General features: G+C 43.0%; 2 protein-coding genes across 3 annotated transcripts; both read right to left on the bottom strand.

Annotated features, from left to right (window-relative positions):
* Window positions 1-303: 303 nt before the first annotated feature.
* Mlc-c (Myosin light chain cytoplasmic) lies at window positions 304-10,904 on the bottom strand. Of its 2 annotated transcripts, XM_089548125.1 has the most exons (6): window positions 10,819-10,904; window positions 10,704-10,731; window positions 9,889-10,029; window positions 8,756-8,920; window positions 3,570-3,647; window positions 304-540 (listed from the first exon to the last, which is right to left on the bottom strand). In XM_089548125.1, the coding sequence occupies exons 1-6, from the start codon at window positions 10,819-10,821 to the stop codon at window positions 512-514; spliced, it is 444 nt and encodes a 147-aa protein (XP_089404251.1). In that variant the 5' UTR covers window positions 10,822-10,904; the 3' UTR covers window positions 304-511. The 2 variants fall into 2 exon arrangements, with proteins under 2 accessions (XP_089404251.1, XP_089404250.1); XM_089548124.1 differs by lacking the exons at window positions 10,704-10,731; window positions 10,819-10,904 and adding an exon at window positions 10,422-10,627.
* A 311-nt stretch (window positions 10,905-11,215) lies between these two features.
* On the bottom strand, window positions 11,216-23,274 carry Rpe (ribulose-phosphate 3-epimerase). The gene is made up of 5 exons (XM_089548123.1): window positions 22,789-23,274; window positions 22,341-22,448; window positions 18,580-18,714; window positions 11,507-11,593; window positions 11,216-11,396 (listed from the first exon to the last, which is right to left on the bottom strand). Exons 1-5 carry the CDS (start codon window positions 23,026-23,028, stop codon window positions 11,277-11,279), a joined length of 690 nt encoding a protein of 229 aa, XP_089404249.1. The 5' UTR covers window positions 23,029-23,274; the 3' UTR covers window positions 11,216-11,276.
* Between the last annotated feature and the right edge of the window lie 41 nt (window positions 23,275-23,315).

Below are 23,315 nucleotides of genomic sequence, written 5' to 3'. Positions count from 1 at the left end.
TGCTATCAGGCTTACATTTAGCGCCTTATTCTGGTCAGCGAAAACTTCAAGAGCAGTCGCAGTAATCCCAGCTCAGTACGGCTGCTATTCACGACTGGCGGTCGGTCGTATGCAGCCGTGCATCACGCATCATGTAACGGCACCCTTGACCTTGAGACACATTCCATCGGCGTTTACACGCATTCACTGACTAAGGTTTTTAGATATTATGTGCCACGAAAAGTTTAAAGGCTCATTTTAAATTGCAGAGCTGAGAAGACGTTCCTGTTCAATGAAATTTATTTCATCACACACTAGGCGAGCTTTTCATTGCAGAATTTATTTTATTTCTAAGGCCATCCATGATGTATAAATACATAGAAGACAATGCAGTGAATACACTTCCACCGAGCGGTTTTCCATCTGGCAGCGCAGAGTGCTTTTATTCTGGAATGAAGAGCTGGCCCCACGGTTCAAAATCGAAATTGACTCCTTGGTGCACGCCAACCCTGGAGGTCCTCTGCAGAAGGCTTCAGCCGTTCATCACCATCCTCACGAAGTCTGCAACACAATAATTTTGTGACAAGTTAAACACACTGGCTTCATGCCCTTCAAAATGAAAATAAATACTGCACATAGGGCATTTTGCATTTGGCTGCTGAAGCTTTATCCTGGGAATATGAACAATTAAGTAGTCAAAAACATATCTATGTATTCTCAATCAGGAAACACATGCACAACTACCATGCATTGACTGTGAATGTGCCTGCTTGTGCATGTAAGTGTTTTTTTCTTTCTTTTTCTTTTGCCTCTTCACAGGGGCAATTTTTTGAGTCACTTTTTGTGGGGCAGGTTAGGGGGGCCGGTCACATCTGTGCCATGCATTTAAATTACTTTATTGAACAAAAAATGGGACTTCCCAAGGTTTTTCTACAAATTTCTCGCTTAAGGGGGAGGCACCGTCCGAGAGGCCAATGTCTGAGGGTACGTGCATGCTCTATTCTCTGGTAACAATACCAAGTGAATGGGTCATTAGGCAAAGCTGCAATAAATTTATTCCAGAGGACACGCGTCCCATAAACTTTCGGTGCCAATAGCACATTCAGGGAGATCTGCCACTCCTCTTTAGATGCCACTTTTCAGATTTGACCCCATCGAGTAAATTGCGATTCTTCAAGGAAAACAAAGCGCTTTTGCACACTGCCATAAGAAAACTACCACGCGTGATGAGAAATGTGATTTTAAAGTTGATGTCAAATGTTTTGAGTTTTACCACATGTAATAGGTAGTGCATTTGCCTACTATCCTACTTTAACTGAAAATAGAGCTTTTAAAACTAGAAAAGGCTAAAAAACAAAATACAGGTATCATGTTTTCAAAAACAATCTGTGATGATGCCAATATATATATTTGTTGCATATCTCGGAGAGTAGGCCATGCTGCCATTCACTTTTAATGATGATCATGAAGCCCTTTTCATTGCTGACATCACAAGTTTGAATTGAGTAGTGGGAAAGAAATTTTCCATTTTTCAGTCCAACTTTCCCGGCAAGAATGAGCCCTTTGCTACAGAACAAACATCAACATAGCCGTGAAGTGCTGATCTATTTTTACTCAGAACAAATCTTGTATGGGATCGCTATCAGTGCACCTCTAAAAGAAAAGGTCCTAGATATCATTTGAATCTTCGTTAAAACATTAAGTTGGGCTAGTTGGTAACGGCTTGAAGGAAACATATTCTTAGCGGTAAGAAACAGACACAACACCAAGATACACACACACAGGACACCCGCTTGCATGAACTTGCCCACTTGTCAGACCATGCCAACACATGAGCTAAATATTCTACCCTTGCATGCAACATGCAATCATGATTAAAAATGGCTAGTCCTTTCCTGCAGCTGATGTTTCTCGTGACATGGCATATGATGGTGATGGCCATTGGCTACCGCTGCCGCTGCGACACCCACACGAATTGATGAGACTGGTTGGCAGAGTGGCGCATACCGGTATTCAGCAGCGTTGCTTGGTTGTGGCCATTTCAGTGCTCAGTTACTGTGCATTACCAGATGGGTAAAACTGCACTAGTTCCCTGAGTTTAAGACCCTAAGCAGCATGATGAACGATAGAAGTGACGATGGAAATCCTTTTGCAATGCACTGAATTTTTAACAAAACATATGGATCACAGGAGCACCGCACAGGATGCCGAACTACATCAATGAGGTGCTGAGACTTACAAGTTAGACATGTACACTCAATAACACTCTTTCCTGTTCCACGCCTACTACTGGGCTTTCACCAAACTATTTCGATGCATGAGTGATGACGAAGTGGGTGTCTGCAGCTTCTTTGCTAAAACTGTGCTAAAAAAGCTAACTTCGCTCGCAAAATAGATCGGAAGTCATGTACCTGCAAAGCCTTCTGCTATTGGCTAGTCTTACGAACCACTTTTGAGCGACGGGCAAAATTTTCAGCGAACCCACAACCTCAGCGACAGTGGCTTAATGGTCCTCAGCTCACCATTGAAACCATTGTGCAATGCATCGCTGCAATTATTGCCTCATGCGGTTAGCATTCCATAGTCCTGGCCAACAATTTCTGGCGAGCCTGTGTGTATGAACACAAGCAGTTACCGGCCAGCCTTTCAAACATCACAAGCAAGCCTTCCAGTTGCATGTGCCATGGGGAGGACAGCAGTGGAGAAAGCAAACTAAAACAAACAAAAAAGGTGCAAACAAAAAAACCATAAGGATGCCACAAAAAGGTTTGACTGCGTCTTTGCGTACTAGACACAGAAAACAGTGCAATGTGATGCATTATATGGTGCTGCACTGCCCTCACCAATGAAGTGTTGCAGCTTCCACCTTGCTAGAATTGACGGAGAGGGAAAGCCTCAAATTTTCAGCTTTTCATAACCACAATAATACAAAATGCCTTCGTAAAGTACTTCCAAGAAATGGTTCATGAAGTGGTAACCTTTCAGCTTTTACACACCAAACACAGCAACTTTATTAAGAAGAGTATTGGCACCACTTGTCACACATCAGCACAACAGGAACACTGATTTCATGCCTAATGTATGCAGGCTGCACATACGAAACTTAAGATAAGGAGGACTAAAGCATTTTTCAAGGGACGCAAAGGATAAAGCGACTACTTCTCTTTAAGAACAAAGCTTTTAGCTAGAAAAGGCCAAAAAATAAAATGTGACGGCATCAAATACGTTTTTCTGTTTGCAGACCCCCGAGGCTGGACCACTCCACCGTGCACATCTGGCAGTGATCACAAAGTTCCTAATGCTCTTGGATGTCCCTATCATTAAGAGTTTGAATCGGGCGGTGGGAAATTTTTTTTTTCTATTTTCAAGTCCAAATTTCACAGCAACAAATATTCCTTTTGCTGCTGAATGAACGCCACCAGAGCCACCCCCCCACCCCTCAAAAAAGCAAAACAATTAAATCTGACTAAGTTCAAAATTTGGAGAAGTTGTCCAAACTGTCCCTTTAATGCCTCTGTCCACCTTCAAATAACCCCAGAAGCCAGGCATGGCAAAGAGTAAACAGGAAGCACACAAGGCTAATATGCTACCTTCATAGTGGACGTTTCCTTGCGAGTCCTCCTGGCCGGCAAGGAGCTGCTCCACTTCATCATCGGTCAGCTTTTCACCTGAGTTACAAAAGAAGCAGCAGAAAGTGAGAACGTACACTCGATAAGCAAACAATCTCTTTGTTCAACGTAACAACATGTGGTATAGCAGAAGGCAAGGCTATTCTGCAAAAGACGTTCTCTCTAGAAGAACCATCATTCGGGACCAATTTTAAAACCATTTCTACCAGTGTTTCTACCAGCATTCATATATAATGGTCAACACTGCCAAAGCTAGCACACTTCTTAGCAATGGCTGCGTCGATGCCTGAAAACTAGTTTGCCGTACCTTTAAAGTGCAAAAGAAGCATTTCTTGCTGTGCTAAAACTCAAGTACCGCGACTGAGAACATCCTGTACTTCATTTTACCTCTTACCACCTTGACATCCTGCCCTCACCGAAGCCTCGAGAGGAAACAGTGACATGTGGCGGTGTGATACGTGGCTGGCACACCTATTGCCGGAATTCCTTGTCCATAATTTGCAATGCCAAGCATGAAGTCATATGTTGCTCCATGTTTTCATCAAAGCCATGACCAAGGCTATGAGAAGTAGAAGTGATACGTGGTGAAGTGATATGCTTTTACGGGCGCACTGCTTTCATAGTCTCAACACCACTGCACGCTAAGTGCGAAACAGAGTATGGCTTATAAACACACACACCGCCCAGATTCTAGCCAGTCTGCAATAAATGCTGACTCTACTCTTGAAAAACTTGGCAATTTCACAGCTAAACATACGAGCACTTAGACCATAAAGAAAGCCTGGCCATGCGTGAACAAATCTAAAGTTAGTATATGACCACACAGCTTTCCTAGCTCACAGTTTCAAGCAAAACAGCTTCTAGCTTCTCTGAGCACAGGTACATGATTGCACAAGCACTGGATATATGTTTGACTGTGAAAGATTGTCTGGTCTAGCTGCAGTGTTCATGTTCAGTGGCTGATACAAATCAGACACTGAACATCAAGCAACACCAGAACAAACAGGTTTTAAACAATCCTGAAGAAACGGTATGGCCAGGCCAAGTTAAATACTTTGCAGAACAAAGATGTTTAAGCATGCACACTGCCTGTCATCCTCTTGCATTTGAAATGCCATTTCATAAGAATAATGCACGAAACTTGAACAACAAAAGCCGCAACTTTCAGAGTTGTAAAAGTGCTTGCTTAAAACTCCCTTCCCGAGTCTGTTCCCGAGTCTCAAAGAATGTGCCGAACCAAATTAAGAAGAAGCAGCAGACAACCAAAAAACAATTAAAATGAGTCAACAGCAGTCAAACGGCAAAGTACTAATACACTGAGCCTCAAGCATCCTCACAAACTTATTATCTGAAGCCCAGTCCCTGTTTGACAAGACAACTTGTTGGGCGAGTAATCAAAGGCTACAGTGAAACAGACCGGACACAGCAAGGAACGCGCAACATAGTGCTGTGCTGTGCTCTGTCTGTAATGCGGGAGCCATGGATTACCAATACCTGTACTGCATTGAGGCACAAATAAATACAGACCCATCTACTTGTGCATCTGCTCGCTCACACTTCCATGCATGGAATTCACAAGGGTTACTATCAAATAGTTTATGCTGGCAAGCCTACATATAAAAGAAGTTAGTTTTGTTAGTTACACTTGGCCTCATTACTGTCACATAAAAAGTAGGATATGCAGCAGGCCTCTTGCAACAGCCCAGTTTATGACGAAAATTTTAATATCTGTGGATGATCAGCAGCTCGGCTTGAGTAAAACTACGTAAAGCTTTACTTGCAACCTATATTTGCAACTATTCCCTCTTTCATTTCGCTTTCAATACAAATGAGAACAAAGGAACAGTTGTGATGAAGAGATACAATAGACATGGGCCATTTTAATCTCTTTAAAGGGCAATTACACTTTTTTTTCGTGGATCAGGTACTTTAATAAAAACCTTACCACATGATTGCTTTTCTTTAAACTGCTCAGTTTAAAATTTCTGTGAGCTCAGTTCAGGTGACTTCCATGGATAACTACATTTGTGACATCATGAGCGTTACACACAAGTTAATACCCACTCCCGGACTGGCTGCACTCAGGTCGTGTGCTAAAGCTAAAGAATACTACTCCCTTAAATGAAATCTACAACACCTCGGAAGGTTGCCCTAAATACACACTGGACTGTAATAGATCTTGTGCAGTCTATGCAGGTTGGTGCTGGATCTTTTTTTTTTTCCATGCGTTACTCGGATAACATACTAAGATTATTGACTGCAGTGATAACATAACCATCTTATTTTAAAAAATAAATTACTTTTTACAAATCAAACATGTTTTTGCGATTACAGTGCTGCAGCATTCAGAAGTAAGTGCGCCTCATACAGCACTGTTTACATTTGTACAGAGGCTGACTCAGGTCATATCAGCCACCATCACCCATTAGAAGGTCTTTGAAATGCATATATATATATATATATATATATATATATATATATATACCTTTACTAGAAGGTCAGTTCTTAGCTGCTTATATCACCATTATGACAACACTGTCAGCGATTTGGTTTGGTTTATGGGGTTTAACGTCTCAAAGCGACTCGGGTTATGAGGGATGCTCCAGTGAAGGGCTCCGGAAATTTCGACCACCTGGAAGTGTTCTTTAACGTGCACTGACATAGCACAGCACACGAGCTTCTAGAATTTCGCCTCCATCGAAATTCGACTGCCGCGGCCGGGATCGAACCTGCGTCTTTCGGGTCACCAGCCGAGCGCCATAACCACTGAGCCACCGCGGCGGCCGAAAGAGATAAAAGGAGGGAAACAACCTTGTCTGCTTAATGAGCACTGGCTTCAACAATGGACTTCTTCAATGCATCTGCGATTATCAGTAGGGCAATCTGAATGTATACAACCATACGCTGCACAAACATGCCTGCCGAGTGATAGCACTGCAGGATTTTCACCAGTGCTCACAACTGGCATAAATAAAAAGAAGGAACAGAGATATGGGGCAGAAATGAATGACGATGTCATGTGTCAAAACACACACATGGTCATTGATATCAAAATAGAGTACTGTCATCTGCATAAATAATGGAGGATTTATGTACACCACACCCATAATGCACTGAACACCCAAACTAAGCTGAAGCAATGCATATACGTCGCAATGAATAAGGTGACCTCATGCTGTTTTCTAAAATTAAAAAGCGACACTTAAGACTGCTTATATAAGTATGGGAACACGAAAGCATTACAGTCCCTGGGTGCATTGTCCCTCGGCACATCAGATTTGTGGATGGTGACTGCACTTGCTGGTGAGACAGAGAATAGCGTACCGTATTTTCCGGTGTACAAGACGCACCCTTGTATAAGACGCACCCGCCACATATGCAGGCTGTCATTGAAAAAATTGGTATATAAGACGCACCCGTGTATAAGACGCACGCCAATTTACCCAGTTAGGCTAGTGAGGCTTAATTAACCACGCTTATGCAACCATCGCAAAATGCACCGTACGTGTGAGAAGTTCTTAAGCAACGCTAAGTGATCGAAAAAGGCAACACTCACGCCATACCAGCCCATGTTTTAGCACAAAAGAAAAAAAAGCGAAAGAACTCTCTTTATGTCCGTAACAATTTATTTTTACATAAAACCTTCAAAGTCTTCACCTTCGGATGCGCTATCGAAAAGGCAACACGTCTGAAGCATTCTCTTCGCACTACGTACTTGCAAAGGGTGAATAAAAAAAACATCGGCTTCTCTTGGCTTGTCTTGACAATGGCGAGAAGCGCGACTGTCGCCATCTTTTGGCATTTCACATTACCTTTGCTTGGGGCCTCCAAAACGGCCGCGTGTTTAAGATCCCGGAAGTGGTCACCCCGCCGTTTCATGATAAAATTCACCTAAAAAAGTTGCGCACGGCGGTCTCCGTATTGAAGTATTAGCCATGTTAAAACCGCGTTATTGGTAGTAATATTTTTTCGGTGAAAAAAGCTTGAACATCAACCTGAGTAATTTCTGAACTCTCAAAAAAAAAAAAGACGGAAAATTCGCATATAAGACGCGCCCTTGTATAGGACGCACCAGCAAGATTTTTGCAAAAAAAACCGCGTCTTATACGCCGGAAAATACGGTACTTTTCAGGATGATGTGGATGACTCCTTTCCCTTTGAGTGGCCTCACAAGCGCGTATCACACCACCTAGAACACTGTACGACAAACTGTAGCATCACAATTTCGATATGAAAGTCCGGAAAGGCACACAATTGAAGGTACATATGTTGTCGTTTTGAATCCCTGCCATAAGCTTGCCTCCAATCCAACTTGACTATCATATGACACCACCAGAAACACTGTACAACAAACAGTTTCATCACAATTTTGGCAAAAATGTTGGGAAAACTGGCACCACATGGAGGTTGGCCAGTGGAGAGTATATATAATGAACAACATGTATGGGATTGTCTGAAGTGGCGGTGCTCGGCTTGCTGTGTGCGTCACGCGGCCGCTTGATGACACCACCCATTTTTCTTGCCATTGTTGAGAATTTCTGCCTCATCTGTAAACACACACACCCGCCACCGCCTTTTCTCGTAATGGGACTAGTGATGTTTTTGCATTGAAAAGCCACCAAATTTGCCCTTTTAAGGCTTCGAAGCACTTCACATGATGTGAGGCCAAAACTGAATGTACAGAGGAAATACAACTTTCGGCTTCTTGTCCTGTGGTAACAGTATCACTCAATTCCCAGGCTTAGGCAAATGCCATGTAATGATTCATGCTCACGAATGTCTTGCGCATCATTACAAATAAAAAATGCAACAAAAAAGTTGCTTTCTCCACCCCTTAAGCTATCAAATTCTATACTTTCTTGACCTGGCACCACAACAAACAGATCATCCATCCCCTAATCATTGCCCAATTTATTTATCAGGCAAATAATATAACGAAATGTAATCACATGTAAAAACTGACACCCAAAGCTACACCTGAACGGAAATTTGAGACCAAACCAGTCACAGGTTTTGCTAAGGGGAAGTTCACGCCCGCCTCCATTAGAGATGCAAGAGTTGGTGCGTTTCATTCAGTGGTGCTACAGACAGCTCGTCCTGTGTGCTTATAGATAAGCTGCTTCCTTGGACTTAAGCCCCACCCTCACCCAGTGTAGTGAGCAGGTGCCTCAGCTCAGCCGAGCTGATGTAGCCATTGCCGTCCTTGTCAAAGTGGCGCAGGCCCTCAATGAAGTCCTCGGCTGTGTCCGTGCTGCGGTTCTTGCTGATGGTCTGCAGGATGGGCAGGAATACGTCAAAGCTGATCCGTTCATCTGCAGCAGAAAAAGAATTAAAAAAGTGCAAGAAGACCAGCTGTGAGAAGACTGCAAGAAGACGTTATGCAACGTGAAAACCATTTCAAGGGCCCCAAATGGTTTTGGCACATTTTTACAGAAAAGCAATGCCAATGGAGCAAACTTCCCCAATCTTTCTTTGCAAAAATTTCTACTCCTGCAATGCACACCCCAGAAAGGTGAAGCAAACTTTTCCAACTGCCGTCAGTAACACCACACACTGTACTATAAAACATTATATATAAAGGTTTGACTCTTGTCAGAACATTGCACAAAAAGCAAAACAAAGTGCCATTTGCAACTGATGCCAGTAAAGCAAATACGTACTCATCTTTTAACAGTGCTTACAAATGTTTAAGCAAGGTTACTTTTCCTGTGCTAAATGGTTTCTTTTTTTGTTAACAAAACCATCTACCCTGATGTTACTAACATAGCCAGGTAATGCAAGTACAAGGAATATCCGGTACACACACATGCAAAATGGCAGAAAATGTTTTAAGCTTAGCACATTTATCATGCACCTTCAGCATTAGTGTTTGCAAACTTAAAATACATACACATGTTTTGCGATACACCATCATCCGAGCCTAGAAAACAATATTTTGCTTAATATGTGCGTTATTTCGTAACTGACTGGAAACAGACTTTTACCGAAGAAGACTTGTTCATCAGCATTAATTTCAATTCTCATTTTCATTGCCCATCTGAAATGCACTTCCTTTTACACATTGCCGTCAGCATCCGTTTCATTACGTTCTCACGAATAGAAGTGTGACCAGTTGACATAACAAAGTGCCCCGCCCATGAGAAACTACGGCTGCGCCCAACTTCATAAAGAAACAGACGCCAGTGACAGAAAGCAGCTGCGCGTGGTCTAGAAGAAACCGTTTGGGTTCACTCGACTACGGCGACCAAGTTAAAAGGGGCATCCTGTGTGCGGTACATACCAGACCTGAGCTGGTGGCAACACTTCTTCACGTCGGCCTCGGTGGGATTCTGGCCAAGGGCGCGAAGAACGTCACCCAGCTGGGAGATGTTGATCTTGCCATCACCTCGGTTGTCAAACAGGGAGAAGGCCTCCTGGTAGTCTTGGGAAGAACCAAACGAAACGATACTCGACACACGCTGCGCGGAAGAGAGTTTCCTCTCGACGAATTCCACAGGCTATAGATATCCAAACACTAGGTTAGACACTGCGAGTGCTCGTCTCTTATGACGTCATAACGTCATTTTAAACCAGTGGGTAACGCGTATGAGTGATTTTCTTCATTTCTGAAACAACTAGGAAAGCTTTCGCCCAATCTGAAAGTTCCACAACACAGAAAGGTGAAGTGCTACACTCGACATCCTGCCCGGCCGGCTATTACAAAAGTGGTGTCAACAGAAAAGGAGATCAGTTCGGCTAAGAACCAAATCAAGAGCAACAGCACATTCGTTCGAAAAACAACCACCGTCGATTGAAAACAGAACGCGAAGTTACCAATTTCAGTGAAGTTGAAGTACTTTCGAAACAAGTGCATCTCTCAAGTCTCGGCACAGAACTGCGACTGAAGATTTGCCTGCGAGTTGGCTGCCCTTCACTTGCACGACTGTTTAATCGCACGTCTGCGCTGCGTTTCCTAATATGGAATAAACCGCAACAACCGGGACACGCAGACCGCGGGAGGCATACACAAGACCGCAGGGTGACAGGCAGGGTGTGTCAACGGATCGGCATTCCCGTCCACGAGCTCACAACGGCGCTCTGCACACAACCACTCACCGCTAATTTGGTCGTCCGTGTACCCAGCCTGGAAAGGTTAAAGAAACGACGTTAACACAAATGTGACAGCAGACAGATTCATGACAAATTAAAAGAGCGGGCGGCCGGTCCTTACCATGATGATCAGGCAGCCGACCAGCTAAAATGGCGCTCCCACAGATCCCTTCCCGTCATGCGGCAATGATGTCACATCCGGCCCGAAAGTACCTGTCTGCTAAGTGGCCGATAGTTTTTTTTTTTCCTCTTTTTTATTTATTACGCGACCTGTATGACGCGTACGTTGCCCCTAGCAAGCTGCAGAATGTTGTGCTAAATTGCCTTACTGCTCGATGCAGAGACTTTAGCGAACGTACTTAACCTCCGTTCTTTTTTTTCTTCAGTCACGTCAGATGTTTCAATGCCTCCAGCAAAACTTACCGTCATTGCACAGTCAACGAGGATACTGCTCTGGTTTCCACCACTGAATCCGGATTAGTTTAAACGTAACCGTTCACATACAGCAAACAAAAAAATAAAAATAGAAATCTTTTATTAGCACCATCATAAAAATTCCAGTTTCAATATGCTGTACCATTAATGTGCAGTTTTTGGTTTAATTACACTATCTACACAATGTCGAAGAGCAGTTATCACATTCTTCGGATCCTTGCTCTTTGTAATGGCTGTTCCTGAGACGATCATGTTAGCTCCAGCCTGAAACACAGAAAAGAAAACCAGTCAGCTTTTTTTTAATACACATCAAAACAGAGGCTGCCAGCTGGTGCAAAAGTATGTTAATGCGCAATGAAAATCACAGTGAATACCTGAGCACATTCTTGAATTGTGTTTGGTCCTACTCCGCCGTCCACTTCAATGTCCAGGTCTTTAAACTTCGAACGCAAAAGCTTCACCTACAGAATGAAGTAACCCAAGAGATTCAACATCAGCAACAAGATAAACAAAAAATTATTTAATTTCTTCTGCTTGTCCTGTTACAGCAAGCGCAATCATGCATTTGAGTCTTTGTATGAACCTCACGTAGAAGCAAGAGAAAAAAAAAATCACAAATTCACAGGACAGTTAGTTACGAGTATGTAATACCCCTGCCACACGGCAAATTTAATGTCATTCCCATCGAATGACATTCGTTCAAAATGACATTATTTTGCTGCCACACGAGAAAATATAATGTCATTCGATGAAACATCAGCATGTTATTGAAATGAGGATTAGGATTTTAAAATCGGTTTCCATTAGCAAAGCAATACTTTTTGCAACGTATTGAAGCATACATCGAAATTTTTGTATGCTGTACTCTCTTTCCATCGCAATCGGCATCATTTGCAAATGACATTAGTTTTTGCCGTGTAGCAGCGCGCAGAAAAAATGACATTAAGTCGAACAAATGTCATTCGATGAGAATGACATTAAATTTGCCGTGTGGCAGGGTTATAACACGAATGTTTGAGCATCCACCTCCCATAGCCGAGGTAGATGGCCAAGCCACTAGGCTACTCGTCACCTTCCCAGGGCAGCTGGCATATGGCGCTGCAGATTCTGACAACACTAACGGCTCCAAACTGAGGAATGAGTTAATAAGAGCTATCGCTCTACAAAGATGTACTGTCCAAAAATAAAGACTACAAAACCCAAGAATGAAAAGATAACGCTCATACAAGAAGCTAAGCCTGAAAGGACGAAAAATCTGGATTTCTGTGCCCTCCTTCACAGCAGCTTTGTTGCCGACCCACCACTTGATGAAAGCACCCAATCCGAGCTCACAATGGCCAGCAGGGCTGTTTCGATGCCACAACACCCCCGAAATTTTCGGAGCACTGCATACCTCTCCCCTCCTTTCGGCCTCAATATATCATGGCATTGATATATTAAAATGTAAAAACGAAAATAAGAAGAGTGTTAGTTTGTTGACAGAAATGGTTCCTGTTCTAAAAATCAGATGGCACCATTAGGCCAACGTTATTGTTGCATCTCTGTTTGCATGTGCTGAACTAAAAGTGCAGATGCAACAGTTTAAATTCTCTCAAAACGCTTGCATTCAGTGTACATAAGTATAGGGACAAAGACAGCTAGCAGCAATGCTTCCAGATCAGCACCTAAGCTATATGAAAATGCTTTTGTCCCTTTGCTCATCTTTAAGGCTCTCTTTATTTTTATTTTTTTACCAGCTGCGTATAACAACCCCTGGAAAATATTCCTGGCTATGCCACTGTTGGCCAGAATCCACATGGATTCCGTATCAGCACAGATTCTCTACATCATCCACTTCCAAGCCTACCTGAACAGATTTATCACTGACCACCAGGTATACTTGGGAGCTTTGGCTACAAAATGCTATGATAGCAAAACTGTTTAACCTGGGCTAGTATGTTCCTCATATTGCTGAAAATGAAAAAAAGAGTCTGGCAAAGTTGCTTCCAAAAAAAGCCTACTTTTGATTATCAGGAAATAATCAGCCTCAGTTTATTTTGTGCATGTGTGCAAAGTTTGAGACATAGCAAAGAGGTGTAAAAACTGAAGACACTCAACTTCATTCCGGTGGTTTCTTATTACAAGCATTACATACACTTCAATAACAAAAGGACACAAAAATATTCAGCCCAATTTTGCAGTCTTGTAGGGCTCTACGGAAGACGCATTAGTATACAGTGAATTTCAAAACAAGGTGCAACACCATGGAACAAACCATAGAAGCCGCCAGACTGATTCAGTGGTTATGGAATTTAGCAGCCGAGCGATGTCACCAGATCAAATTTCAGTATGGTGGCCACATTTAAATAGATGCGAATGTGAATATGCTAATGTGCTGCGCAAGGTTAGTGCACATTAAAAAAAAAACGAGATGATCAAAATTTGAAGCCGTTTGCTACAATGTCTCTCAAGCCCACAAGCAGCTTCGAGACTTTTAACCTCATATGCCATGCCCTGCCTGACATCAGCTATTGTTTGGTGTCTAAATCATACCACTACACATTTGTTTACACCTTACCATTTCCATTGCTAGCTGCATTGCCGCATTGCCGCCAGCCTCATATACAGCTCTTTATACCATAACATACAGCTGTATCTTACCGGTACTCACCTATGGGGCAGAAAGGTGGAGGCTAACGAAGAGCGTTCAGCTTAAGTTAAAGACAACTATGGAACTATGGACAAGCTATGGAAAGAAAAATGATAGGTGCAACATTAAGAGATCGGAAGTGGGTGGAGTGGATGAGGGAACACACACGGGTTAGTGACATCCAGTAGTCAAAATCAAGAGGAAGAAATGGGCTTGGGCAGGGCATGTAATGCGAAGGCAAGATAACCACTGGTCCTTAGGGGTAACGCAGTGGATTCCAAGAGAAGGCAAGCGTAGCAGGGGGCGGCAGAAAGTTAGGTGGGCGGATGAGATTAAGGAATACGGTGGCCGCAGCCGGCAATGGACAGGGTTAATTGGAGAGACATGGGAGAGGCCTTTGCCCTGCAGTGGGCGCAGTGAGGCTGATGATGATGATGTCACTATTTAACAAGTTTTGGCCAAACAGGCGTCTACAGGCAGCATACACTGATTACTTTCCTCTTCAAAGATATCAGTACATTGCTGTTTATAACTTGAAAGCTACAGCTAAACACAATTCACCTAGGTATTTGCAAGTGCAATCAACTATTGATATGCCGCCTTTTGAATGGAATCAAACAAATGTGCTTAGAAATAATTCCTTGCTGAATAACAGAGAATATACTACCACTAAATGTAAAGGTGCTGATGTAAGTTTTTTCTGTTCCTGATGACTACACAACATTGAGATGCTGCTATACCTTCCATGAGAGTCAAGGATCAATGGCAAGCCTAGCCAAGAAGACAATGACAAGATTGTGTGACATCTTGAGCTCTTGCCTCCACCTTTCTTCAAATGAGTTGGTTGGAGATCTGCGTAGGTAGCACTGTACAGACTACTACATGGACACCAATCCTAGCACTGAGAGTGATGCAACTGGCCAAAGTCACTCTGGAGAAGGTGTGTCCGCCTGATTCAGTTTCAGCTAATGATTACAAAAATAAAACAAAGAAAAAAGCTTTAACCAGCTTAAGCACTGCTTCCACATTGATCTGAACAGCATAGGAAAAAAAAAAGCACTAGTTTTAATACAAACACAAACGTCGTACTTTTTGTGGTTACTAATAAGCTCGGCAAAGGAGTTTTTTTTTATTGCGATGTTGATTGCCTCAGGGCATAAAATGGTATGTAATGATAGATGAGGATGCCTAAATAAATGAGAAAAGGTTCGCTGATCTAATGAAATCGAGCAGTGAACGATGATGAGGTCCTTGTGTCCAAGCGGTGTATGAAGCACTATTATCGGGCGAAAGACCCGCTGCCGCCAGGTGCCGAATTCTTGTCGGCTTCAACGCCGGGCAAACCCACAGCAGGTGGTGAATGTCGGCCTCAAGACTTCGGTTCTTGCAGACTGGACACCCGGGGCGGGGATATAGGAGTTAATCCCCAAAGAGACGTCGACAAAGTATTTCACAGCCTTCCACTTTGGACAACCAAATGCAGGAAACCCAAAACCGTTTGTAAATCTCCATTTTGTGCTCGTTTCCAGCCTGTTCTCCCCACCTTGGGATGACAAAAGCAAGATGTCGATATTTTGGAGGCTTCTTTCACTTCTTTTTTCGATGAAGTGGGTCTAACATGGGCTAGTAAAGGACGCAATCAAAACGGTGCGACACGAGCATGGTGCTAGGAATGACGATATTTTCTGCACTACATATGGCGCCCGACAACCATTTTTTTTTTTCTTGAAAGAAATACGGGCTTTTGGCAGAGGCTTGGTGCAGACTACTCGTATTTTGTTATAATGTAGCAGCATGTTGCAGGGTCAGCCTTTTGGTAGAGTTTGGCATAATCTGCACTGCAATCATGTCAATAGTGGCACCATGGTAGTCCCCTAACCCACTACTACTGTACAACAGCATATTTACATTCACATCCGATAAAAGCAAATCCTTAAATTCTGGCTTCCTTTATGATAGCCTGAAAGGGGAAAAGGTTTAATAAAAATCGAAGCAGCTCAAGCTGAATCCCAGAAGTTTTCTGCAACAATGAAAAATTAATATGTTTTTATGAGCTGAAGTTACCCAAAGGATATGAGAACCGCAGTGTTAGATGGTTATGGATTAATTTTGATTGCCTGGGGCTCTTCAACATGCACAGAAGCCTCTGTGCACAAGTTTTCTTCCATTCCATATGCAACGCAATTTATTTTTATTTATTGCATTAGTTGCTTAATTATTTAATTGTTATGCCATGAGCCCTGCTGGGTACTAAAGGTAGCAGAAGCAATGGCACAAAAACTACAAAAAGTTAACAAAGCTTAAGAAATCCACCAAAGATAGCATTATTAAAGTAAGTAAAAGGTAAATATACACATCAAGCTTGTAAAAGTGAGGATTAACAGCAACATAAGCAACGGATATTATGAAGATGCTCATTCTGTTCAGTAGCATCCTTTCAACCATGAGCCATAAATGTGATTATTTCACGACGAACTTCTGTCTTGGCAAAAACACCAGCAGATTCGGAGGTCTCTAATTCCCATGGCAGTTTATTCCATAGTTCTACAGCTGACAGAAAGAAAAGAAAGAACACTTGAACGTGTTGCAGCGGGAGGTAAATGGCATGATGCTCTTGTCATGGCTCGTTCTGGCCAAGTGATGATATGGTGGCTTCAGCCACTTGTGCTTGCTGATAGCAACACAACCAAGATAAGAAAGGTAAAGGAACTTTATAGAGGCAATGTGCCAATGGATCGCTAATGTTTGAATGTCTGCCATATTGCGCAGGGCTGGTGTGCAAGGTTTAACATCCCAGAGGTGCACGTGGGCTATGAAGGATGCAATAGCGGAGGGTTCTTGATTTATTACAACTGCCTGGTGTTCTTTAAAGGAACATAAAGGATGAACTGAAGTTTGCCTATATCCATTGCTTACCTTTTTACAATGACAAAGAGACTAATTTTACTGAAAACGGAGCTTCCGTATAACTGAAAACGGAGCTTCTGTAAGCTATAAAAGGCCCACAAATGAAATACATGCACTGCCACCAACGGCTGTTTCCGCAAGCAAACTCCAGTGACATAGATGCCTTTTGTGTTGCACATCTCTAAGGTTACACAGCCACACTGCCATTCACTTCCACCAATGATCCCGGAGTCCTTTTCATGACTGACATCGCAAGTTTGAATCAAGTGGCAGAAAAACAAAATGTTAATATTTTAAATGCAGTTATGTCAGTAGTAATGCATCTTCTGCTGCCGAACATCGACATGGCTAACAAAAGCCAAACAAGTAATCTTTACTAAGGACAAAATTAGCTGGAGTTGTGCCTGGTGCCCTTTTCACTGATATCACAAAGCACACAGCCACGTTTGCATTTAGTTTCTATCAAAATGTGGCCACTGCAACTGGAACTCAATCCTGTGCCCTTGCCAAAGGGCTCTATTCTGAATTGCTCCTAACTGATTAGCACAATATGTTTAAGCAGGGTATGCCTGTTATGGATTCCAGATAACACTGCTATATTCAGGAATAGGTTGTAAAGGGCTTTATGACTTGCTAGCCTGGCATTTGCTGTTTCAGTTTCTTGGGAAAAAGCTTGTCTTTGTGGCGCCATGTATGTCCCTTTAATGTGAAGTGGGAATATTGCATGGATGTCTGAAACCCTGCATGTCATTATCGACACTGAGTTATGAATGCAGTAAAGCTAGAAGGCGAAGTATGACACCATTAAGCCAAACAAAGTGAAGTATACTTGAATGCCTGAAAACTATTATTTCTGCTGGATCTTAGGTGTAGGAAAAACTAATAGCCTGAAATGTACCACCATTTGCCTCTCAGACAAATGATACCACACACAAGCATATAAAATGGTCTGGCCGAAAACGGTGAGGTCCAAAACCCACCTCACTTGTCTTTTCTTCCTTCCTTTCACTTCCTACTATCAAGCTACCATTTTATTTATTTCAATACCCTAAAGGCCCAATGTGGGCATTACATAGGGGGGGATTCATCAAAGAAAACAACAGATATACAACACAGAATACAAACGGCTGAAAACAGAAGTAAACAAGTTAAGAAGGCAGGTACAAGTTAATAAGAGGAAGGAAAGAAAAGGCTAACAAAAAAAAAACGCTAAATAATTTAAAAATGAATTTCTTTCTCATGCTGTTTCTGTTTCAACAGCCGAAAGATGGCTGTGACATCAAAGAGAGGTTATAGGTCACATTAGGAGTGAAAAATTGTAATCTAACCGGTGCTTCTACATACGTTGTCATTTCGGCTCTTGAGGAAGACTGGCTTCAGCACTGTAGTGAATTAAAATGATGAAGCAGCGATTATATTGCAGTTTTTCCATGCCTCATGTGCCCCCTATAACCTTTCTTTGATGTCACAGCCATTGTTCAGCTGCAGAAAACGAAACCGAAACAGCACGACAGAAAAATTCAATTACAAATTATTTAGTGGTCGTAGGCGAATACCATATGCATAGTAGTGTCTTCTGCATCAATACAGAGAAGAAAACATGCCACCAAAATTAGGCATCTATACTCCTTCAAGTGGTTTTTCATATTCACTAGAAGAAAGGAAATGCAACCAAGCAAGATCACATCAAAACACCACCCAATTCCACCCACACACAAAATCAGAGAGCAAATGAGGAAATGAGCTGCTTTCACTGCTTTCACTAGAAACATAACAGTTATTGTCTACACTTACAGATGCATGGAGAAAGTGAATTGAGAACACTGTGTTCAAGAATGGCAAGAGAATAAAACTTGTGGCACAAATATTGGCAGGGCCTGCTAGATGAGAAAGAAGTGAATGAACAAGCACCTTGGGCATCATGTCAGCCATGAAGCTCTGGCCCCCAAATCCAGGCTCCACGGTCATGACAAGCACCATGTCGACATGTTCCACCAGTGGGAGTACTACGTCCACAGGCGTTTTGGGCTTGATTCCTACCCCAACCTGCATAAAACAAAGGATTTAAGCGGTCTCAGAGCCAAGAACACATAAAGAGAATTGATATCTGCAACAAAAGAAGTGGTTCCATACGTTTACGGAGATGCCACAATGCCTCAAAATCACTTAACAACATTTTGTGGGTAAGTTCAAAACGTGTTTTGGATGCAAGAGGAGAGAACACAGTGATCAGATGTTTCATTTTTATCATTGTATCAGGCTCTATATTAGGTTGGTTGGTTTATGGGGTTTAACGTCCAAAGCGACTAAGGCTATGAGAGACGCCGTAGTGGAGGGCTCCGGAAATTTCCACCACCTGGGGTTCTTTAACGTGCACTGACATCGCACAGTACACGGGCCTCGAATTTCTCCTCCAAAGAAATTCAGCCGCCGCGGCCGGGATCGAACCCGCGTCTTTCGGGCCAGCAGCCGAGCACCATAGCCACTGAGCCACCGCGGCGGCTATCTATATATATTAGGATACAACTAAAAAAAACAGCAGCTGCTAGCACTGGGCGGCGTTTTGTTTTACTCCGCTGTTCAATCGGAACAGTAGATGAAATCAGCTTTTTAATGCCTGACTGTATTAAACAAGCCAAGTATCAAAATTCTATAGCTTGTAATTTTTTTCTTGTGATACAGTCAAGCCCACTTATAACAATATTCAAGTGCCATGAAAATACCATTGTAATAACCAATAATTGTTACCATAAGGTTGTGCCGAAAAAAAGAAAAGATGACAAACTTCAGAGCATTTATTCACAGTAATACCCGGAGGGGTTTGATTGTTCTAATGCCTGTAAAAGCTTGCTAATTCGAAGTTCAGGGGACCGAAAAAATGTTCACCGCTCACCAATGACCAAAGCACCACCATGACTGCACCGGCGGGAGCTTTGCACACCTCCATGTAACAGGAATCAAGCCGGCTTTCCGGAAGTGATTCTTATGGGAAATTCAAGAAGCATGCAGAACCAAATGTGCGGTGACAGCTGAGAAGAGAAAAACTGCGCTGGCTGCATGCGCGCACACTGCACCGACTGATTGGGGGTACGCATGGCGCACATAGCCAATGCAGCAGCTCACCTGACGCGATGACGCCTGCCCCTGAGACACGTGAAATTTGTGCAGCGGGGACCATGGGGAAGTTGGCGAAGAATAGGGGAAGACGGGACAACGTACGCGCTGCCGGTGCCAGTCGTAACTCAGAATGTAAAAATAAAGAAAGATGCGTCTGCGCATTTTTTTCTGCAAGCGGCGCACCCCTCAGGAACGTTAATATAATGGACTGCTCTGCCAAGGCTCCCTACCATGCTCCCTACTTTCTTCTCTGCATGGGCCTTTTGCTCTGGGGAATGCAACCGTCGTTTCTCCTGCCTGTGTCATTGCGCACCCGGTGACAGCGTTTCCAAGTGCGTGGTCACAGGTTTTTTTGCTTTCGTGGCGCCCCTGCGCCAGCTCAGTCCATTGGTTGGCCCTACACGCGTGCGCTTTTGTGTTGCAAGCATGGTTTTGCTGGTGTAGTTGTAGCATTTCCATGTTTTTTTTCCTATAATGGTTGACACTCAATTACCAGATTTAATTGTTATAACCAATAATGTGCCTTGACAGCATTGCTGTCAGCAGTTTATTTTACCATAGAACGCATGGTAAAGCTGACGGTGCCGTGACTGACTATTGTTATATCCGATATATTGTTATAACCAGTATTGTTATAAGTGGGCCTGACTGTAACTGTTTCTTGTTTAGGTAACAAGAAAAGTTTCAACAATGGACTTTTTTGTCGCGGAGGAATTCTGTGCGGCTGTCCTGAATGTGGGAGGAGCTTCACTGCAGACTTAAGCTGTATCCGACTATACCCACTCTAACAACGCCCAGCCCCACGGTAGTTGGGCATTTCAAATGGCAGCTGTGATGTTGAATGTTTTCAGTGCATAAACAAAGCCAAGGAGGCTAAGCAAAGGTGTTTGGTTTGGTTTATGAGGTTACCCTAATGTCCCAAAGTGACTCAGGCTATAATGGATGCCGTAGTGGAGGGCTCCGGATAATTTCAACCACTTGGGGTTCTTTAATGTGCACTGACACCGCACAGCGCACAAGGCTCTAGCATTTCGCCTCTATCAAAATGCAACTGCTGCATACAAGATCAAAACCATGCCTTTCCGGCCAGCAGCCGAGCACCATACCCGCTGAATTACTGCGACGGCTCCCTAGCGAAGGTGTAGAAGTGCTACACATGGGGACAGTAATGTATGCAATGAAATAACTGAGGTAAATAAGAAAAACATATCCAACTTCGTAAGTAGCTTCTTGGTGGAAGCTGCCATTTATAGGTCACTTATAAAATTAATGAGCTAACAAAAAAATTTGATGTCGGCAGCATTAAAACATGAGCCAGTAGTAAATTATTTCTGCAGAAAAAAATAACCCGAAAAACCCTAAATTATCGAACTTTCTCTTGGATATCCTGATTTCTACAGAAATCTGGACTAACATAATAGTACCCAAGTTTTACCACTTGAATTAAAAAAAATTAACTGAGAATGAAGGGCCCTAAAGGTAGAAAGGGCAAAACAGTTGTCCAGATTGCCCAAGCTGAGCATTCCAGACTGCGTACATGACATCTAGTGGTAATGTCCAGTTGGAAGTAGGCTGCGCATAAGCATGCGCTTATACTTTTGCAGGACTGTTTGCATGTAGCCCCTCTAAAATAAGACAGTATTGCTATATGTTGTGTAGGCAGTCCAGAGCAAGCAGTATCTATGTTTTAGATGAACGTTTTGCTCTCTGCGTGCCAACCCATTTTTACTCTCATAGTCATTTCTTTCCCACTGCATGGATCTGGGATTACTACTTGGTCTAGACAGATGTACATACTCCCTTCCTACTTCCAATACCTCACTACCCAACACTAACTGTTGCTCCCCTCCCAGACTTTTGAACCACTGAAATATACACCAGACATAATGAGGAATACTATATCAATCACTCCAAGCATAGTAAACCCAGGAAAGCAGACCACGTGTGTGCACAGTAAGCTGCACAGTTCAATACAGAAATAAAGAACTCAAGAAATTTTTACCGGGCGTTAGTCAAGTGTGCAAAATTTTGAGCTAACTCAAGGCCTTCTTGGAAAGTTTCTGAGTAGCAAATGCTTTCTTTTATAATAAGGGAGTAATTAGTTATTAATACCCACCCAAGCATAGCCATATGGCTAGAATGGAAAGCTATACAGCTTTTATAGAAACATCATCGCTTAACAAAAACTTGTCTTCGTCCGGAGTACGACTCTTATTTCTGAATATCGCTGCCAAGCAGCTTGAAAGCCATAAGTTTAGCTGAGACAGACTGCATGATCTTCAAAAGATAGCGTTAAATGCAGCAATGAGGGGGTATGATGTGTGTGGCAGAGAATGTGACAAAAACAATAACTGTTGCTATGCTCTGTGGTTGAATGCCCTAGGTAATAGGCTCCATGGAGTTTCAGCAAATGAATGAGTGCTGAACTCTTGTGTCCCCAGACTGAAGCATTTTTTTACACTTTCATTCGCAATGCACTGTGACTTGAGAAGGAGTCCTCGACGAGACGCAGGTTTCTTCGCTTCACTTCCTGCTGTGATAACCAGTAGACTAACCTTCATGCCAGCTTCCCTGATCTTGCGAACAACACCGAGGGGATCTGAGGTTGCCTCATAGTGGAACGTATACTGATCAGCTCCAGCATCTGCCATCGGTGATATCCACTGCAAAGAGAAATATTGAAGACCATGGTCAGGGGCAATACTGCAGTGTTGCCGCGTGCCCATATCACAGATTTACGTTCTGTTACAAACATCGCTGAAGAGTGTCAGCTGCTCCTACAGGTATTTTGGCAACAAAATTCCGTACTGCTTGAAATGCAGTTCAAACAAACAACACGCCACAACGCAGCACAGCAGAAGAAGAATGAGTTGTCGCGTGGTAACGGTCGTTCATCGAAAAAAGTTATGCGGAACAAATAATTAGCGCACGGTCAAGAAACAAAATACAAGCAAAAATGAGTCAGCGCGAACATATCGTAAACAAAATTTTAAAAATACTCACTTTCTCTGGCGCAAGCACCATCATATGCATATCAAAGAAGGTCTTCGGTAGTTTGCTTTTGAGGCACTTGACAACGGGATGTCCGAAAGTAAGGTTGGGCACGAAGTGCCCGTCCATTACGTCAAGGTGAAGATAGTCAGCTCCACTGTCCAAGAGCTTTTGAGACTCCTCGTAAATACTCGCCAAGTCGGCGTTGAGGATCGACGGCCCGATTTTGCAAGTCAAACTTGAGGAAGTCATTTTGGAAACTAAGTGGCCCCCGGCAAAATCCTTGTGAGACAAAACGTAGAGGAATCTATAGGTATATCATGCGAACAGCACACGCTCTGAAGACGAAAAGCGTCCTTAATGTGTGTGCTACAACAAATCTTTTCCCTTATCAGTAACTCTTCTTATCGCAAGGTACACTGTGCGCGAATGTCACTAAACACATGTCATGTACGATAGCATGCCGCCCTGCGCGTCGGCTCCCTTGCAATGCTTGCATTGGCTAGTGAAGCGTCGATAAAGCAGAGCCACAGATCCGT

The sequence above is a fragment of the Amblyomma mixtum genome, chromosome 6 (genome assembly GCF_055824585.1).
Source record: "Amblyomma mixtum isolate Tamu chromosome 6, ASM5582458v1, whole genome shotgun sequence".
In the NCBI taxonomy this organism is placed as follows: Eukaryota; Metazoa; Arthropoda; class Arachnida; order Ixodida; family Ixodidae; genus Amblyomma; species Amblyomma mixtum.
Note: the sequence above shows the minus strand (reverse complement) of the source record. Positions and strands in the feature narration are given on the sequence as shown.

Coding starts and splice junctions, on each gene's coding strand:
- Mlc-c (XM_089548124.1), bottom strand. CDS start 10,461: ATGCACTTGTTTCGAAAGTACTTCAACTTCACTGAAATTG. Junction 8,921..9,888: donor TTGCCACCAGCTCAGGTCTG/GTATGTACCGCA, acceptor TTTCTGCTGCAG/ATGAACGGATCAGCTTTGAC. Junction 3,648..8,755: donor GCACCTGCTCACTACACTGG/GTGAGGGTGGGG, acceptor TTTGTAACTCAG/GTGAAAAGCTGACCGATGAT.
- Rpe (XM_089548123.1), bottom strand. CDS start 23,028: ATGACTTCCTCAAGTTTGACTTGCAAAATCGGGCCGTCGATCCTCAAC. Junction 18,715..22,340: donor TCAGGGAAGCTGGCATGAAG/GTTAGTCTACTG, acceptor TGTTTTATGCAG/GTTGGGGTAGGAATCAAGCC. Junction 11,397..11,506: donor CAATTCAAGAATGTGCTCAG/GTATTCACTGTG, acceptor TCTGTGTTTCAG/GCTGGAGCTAACATGATCGT.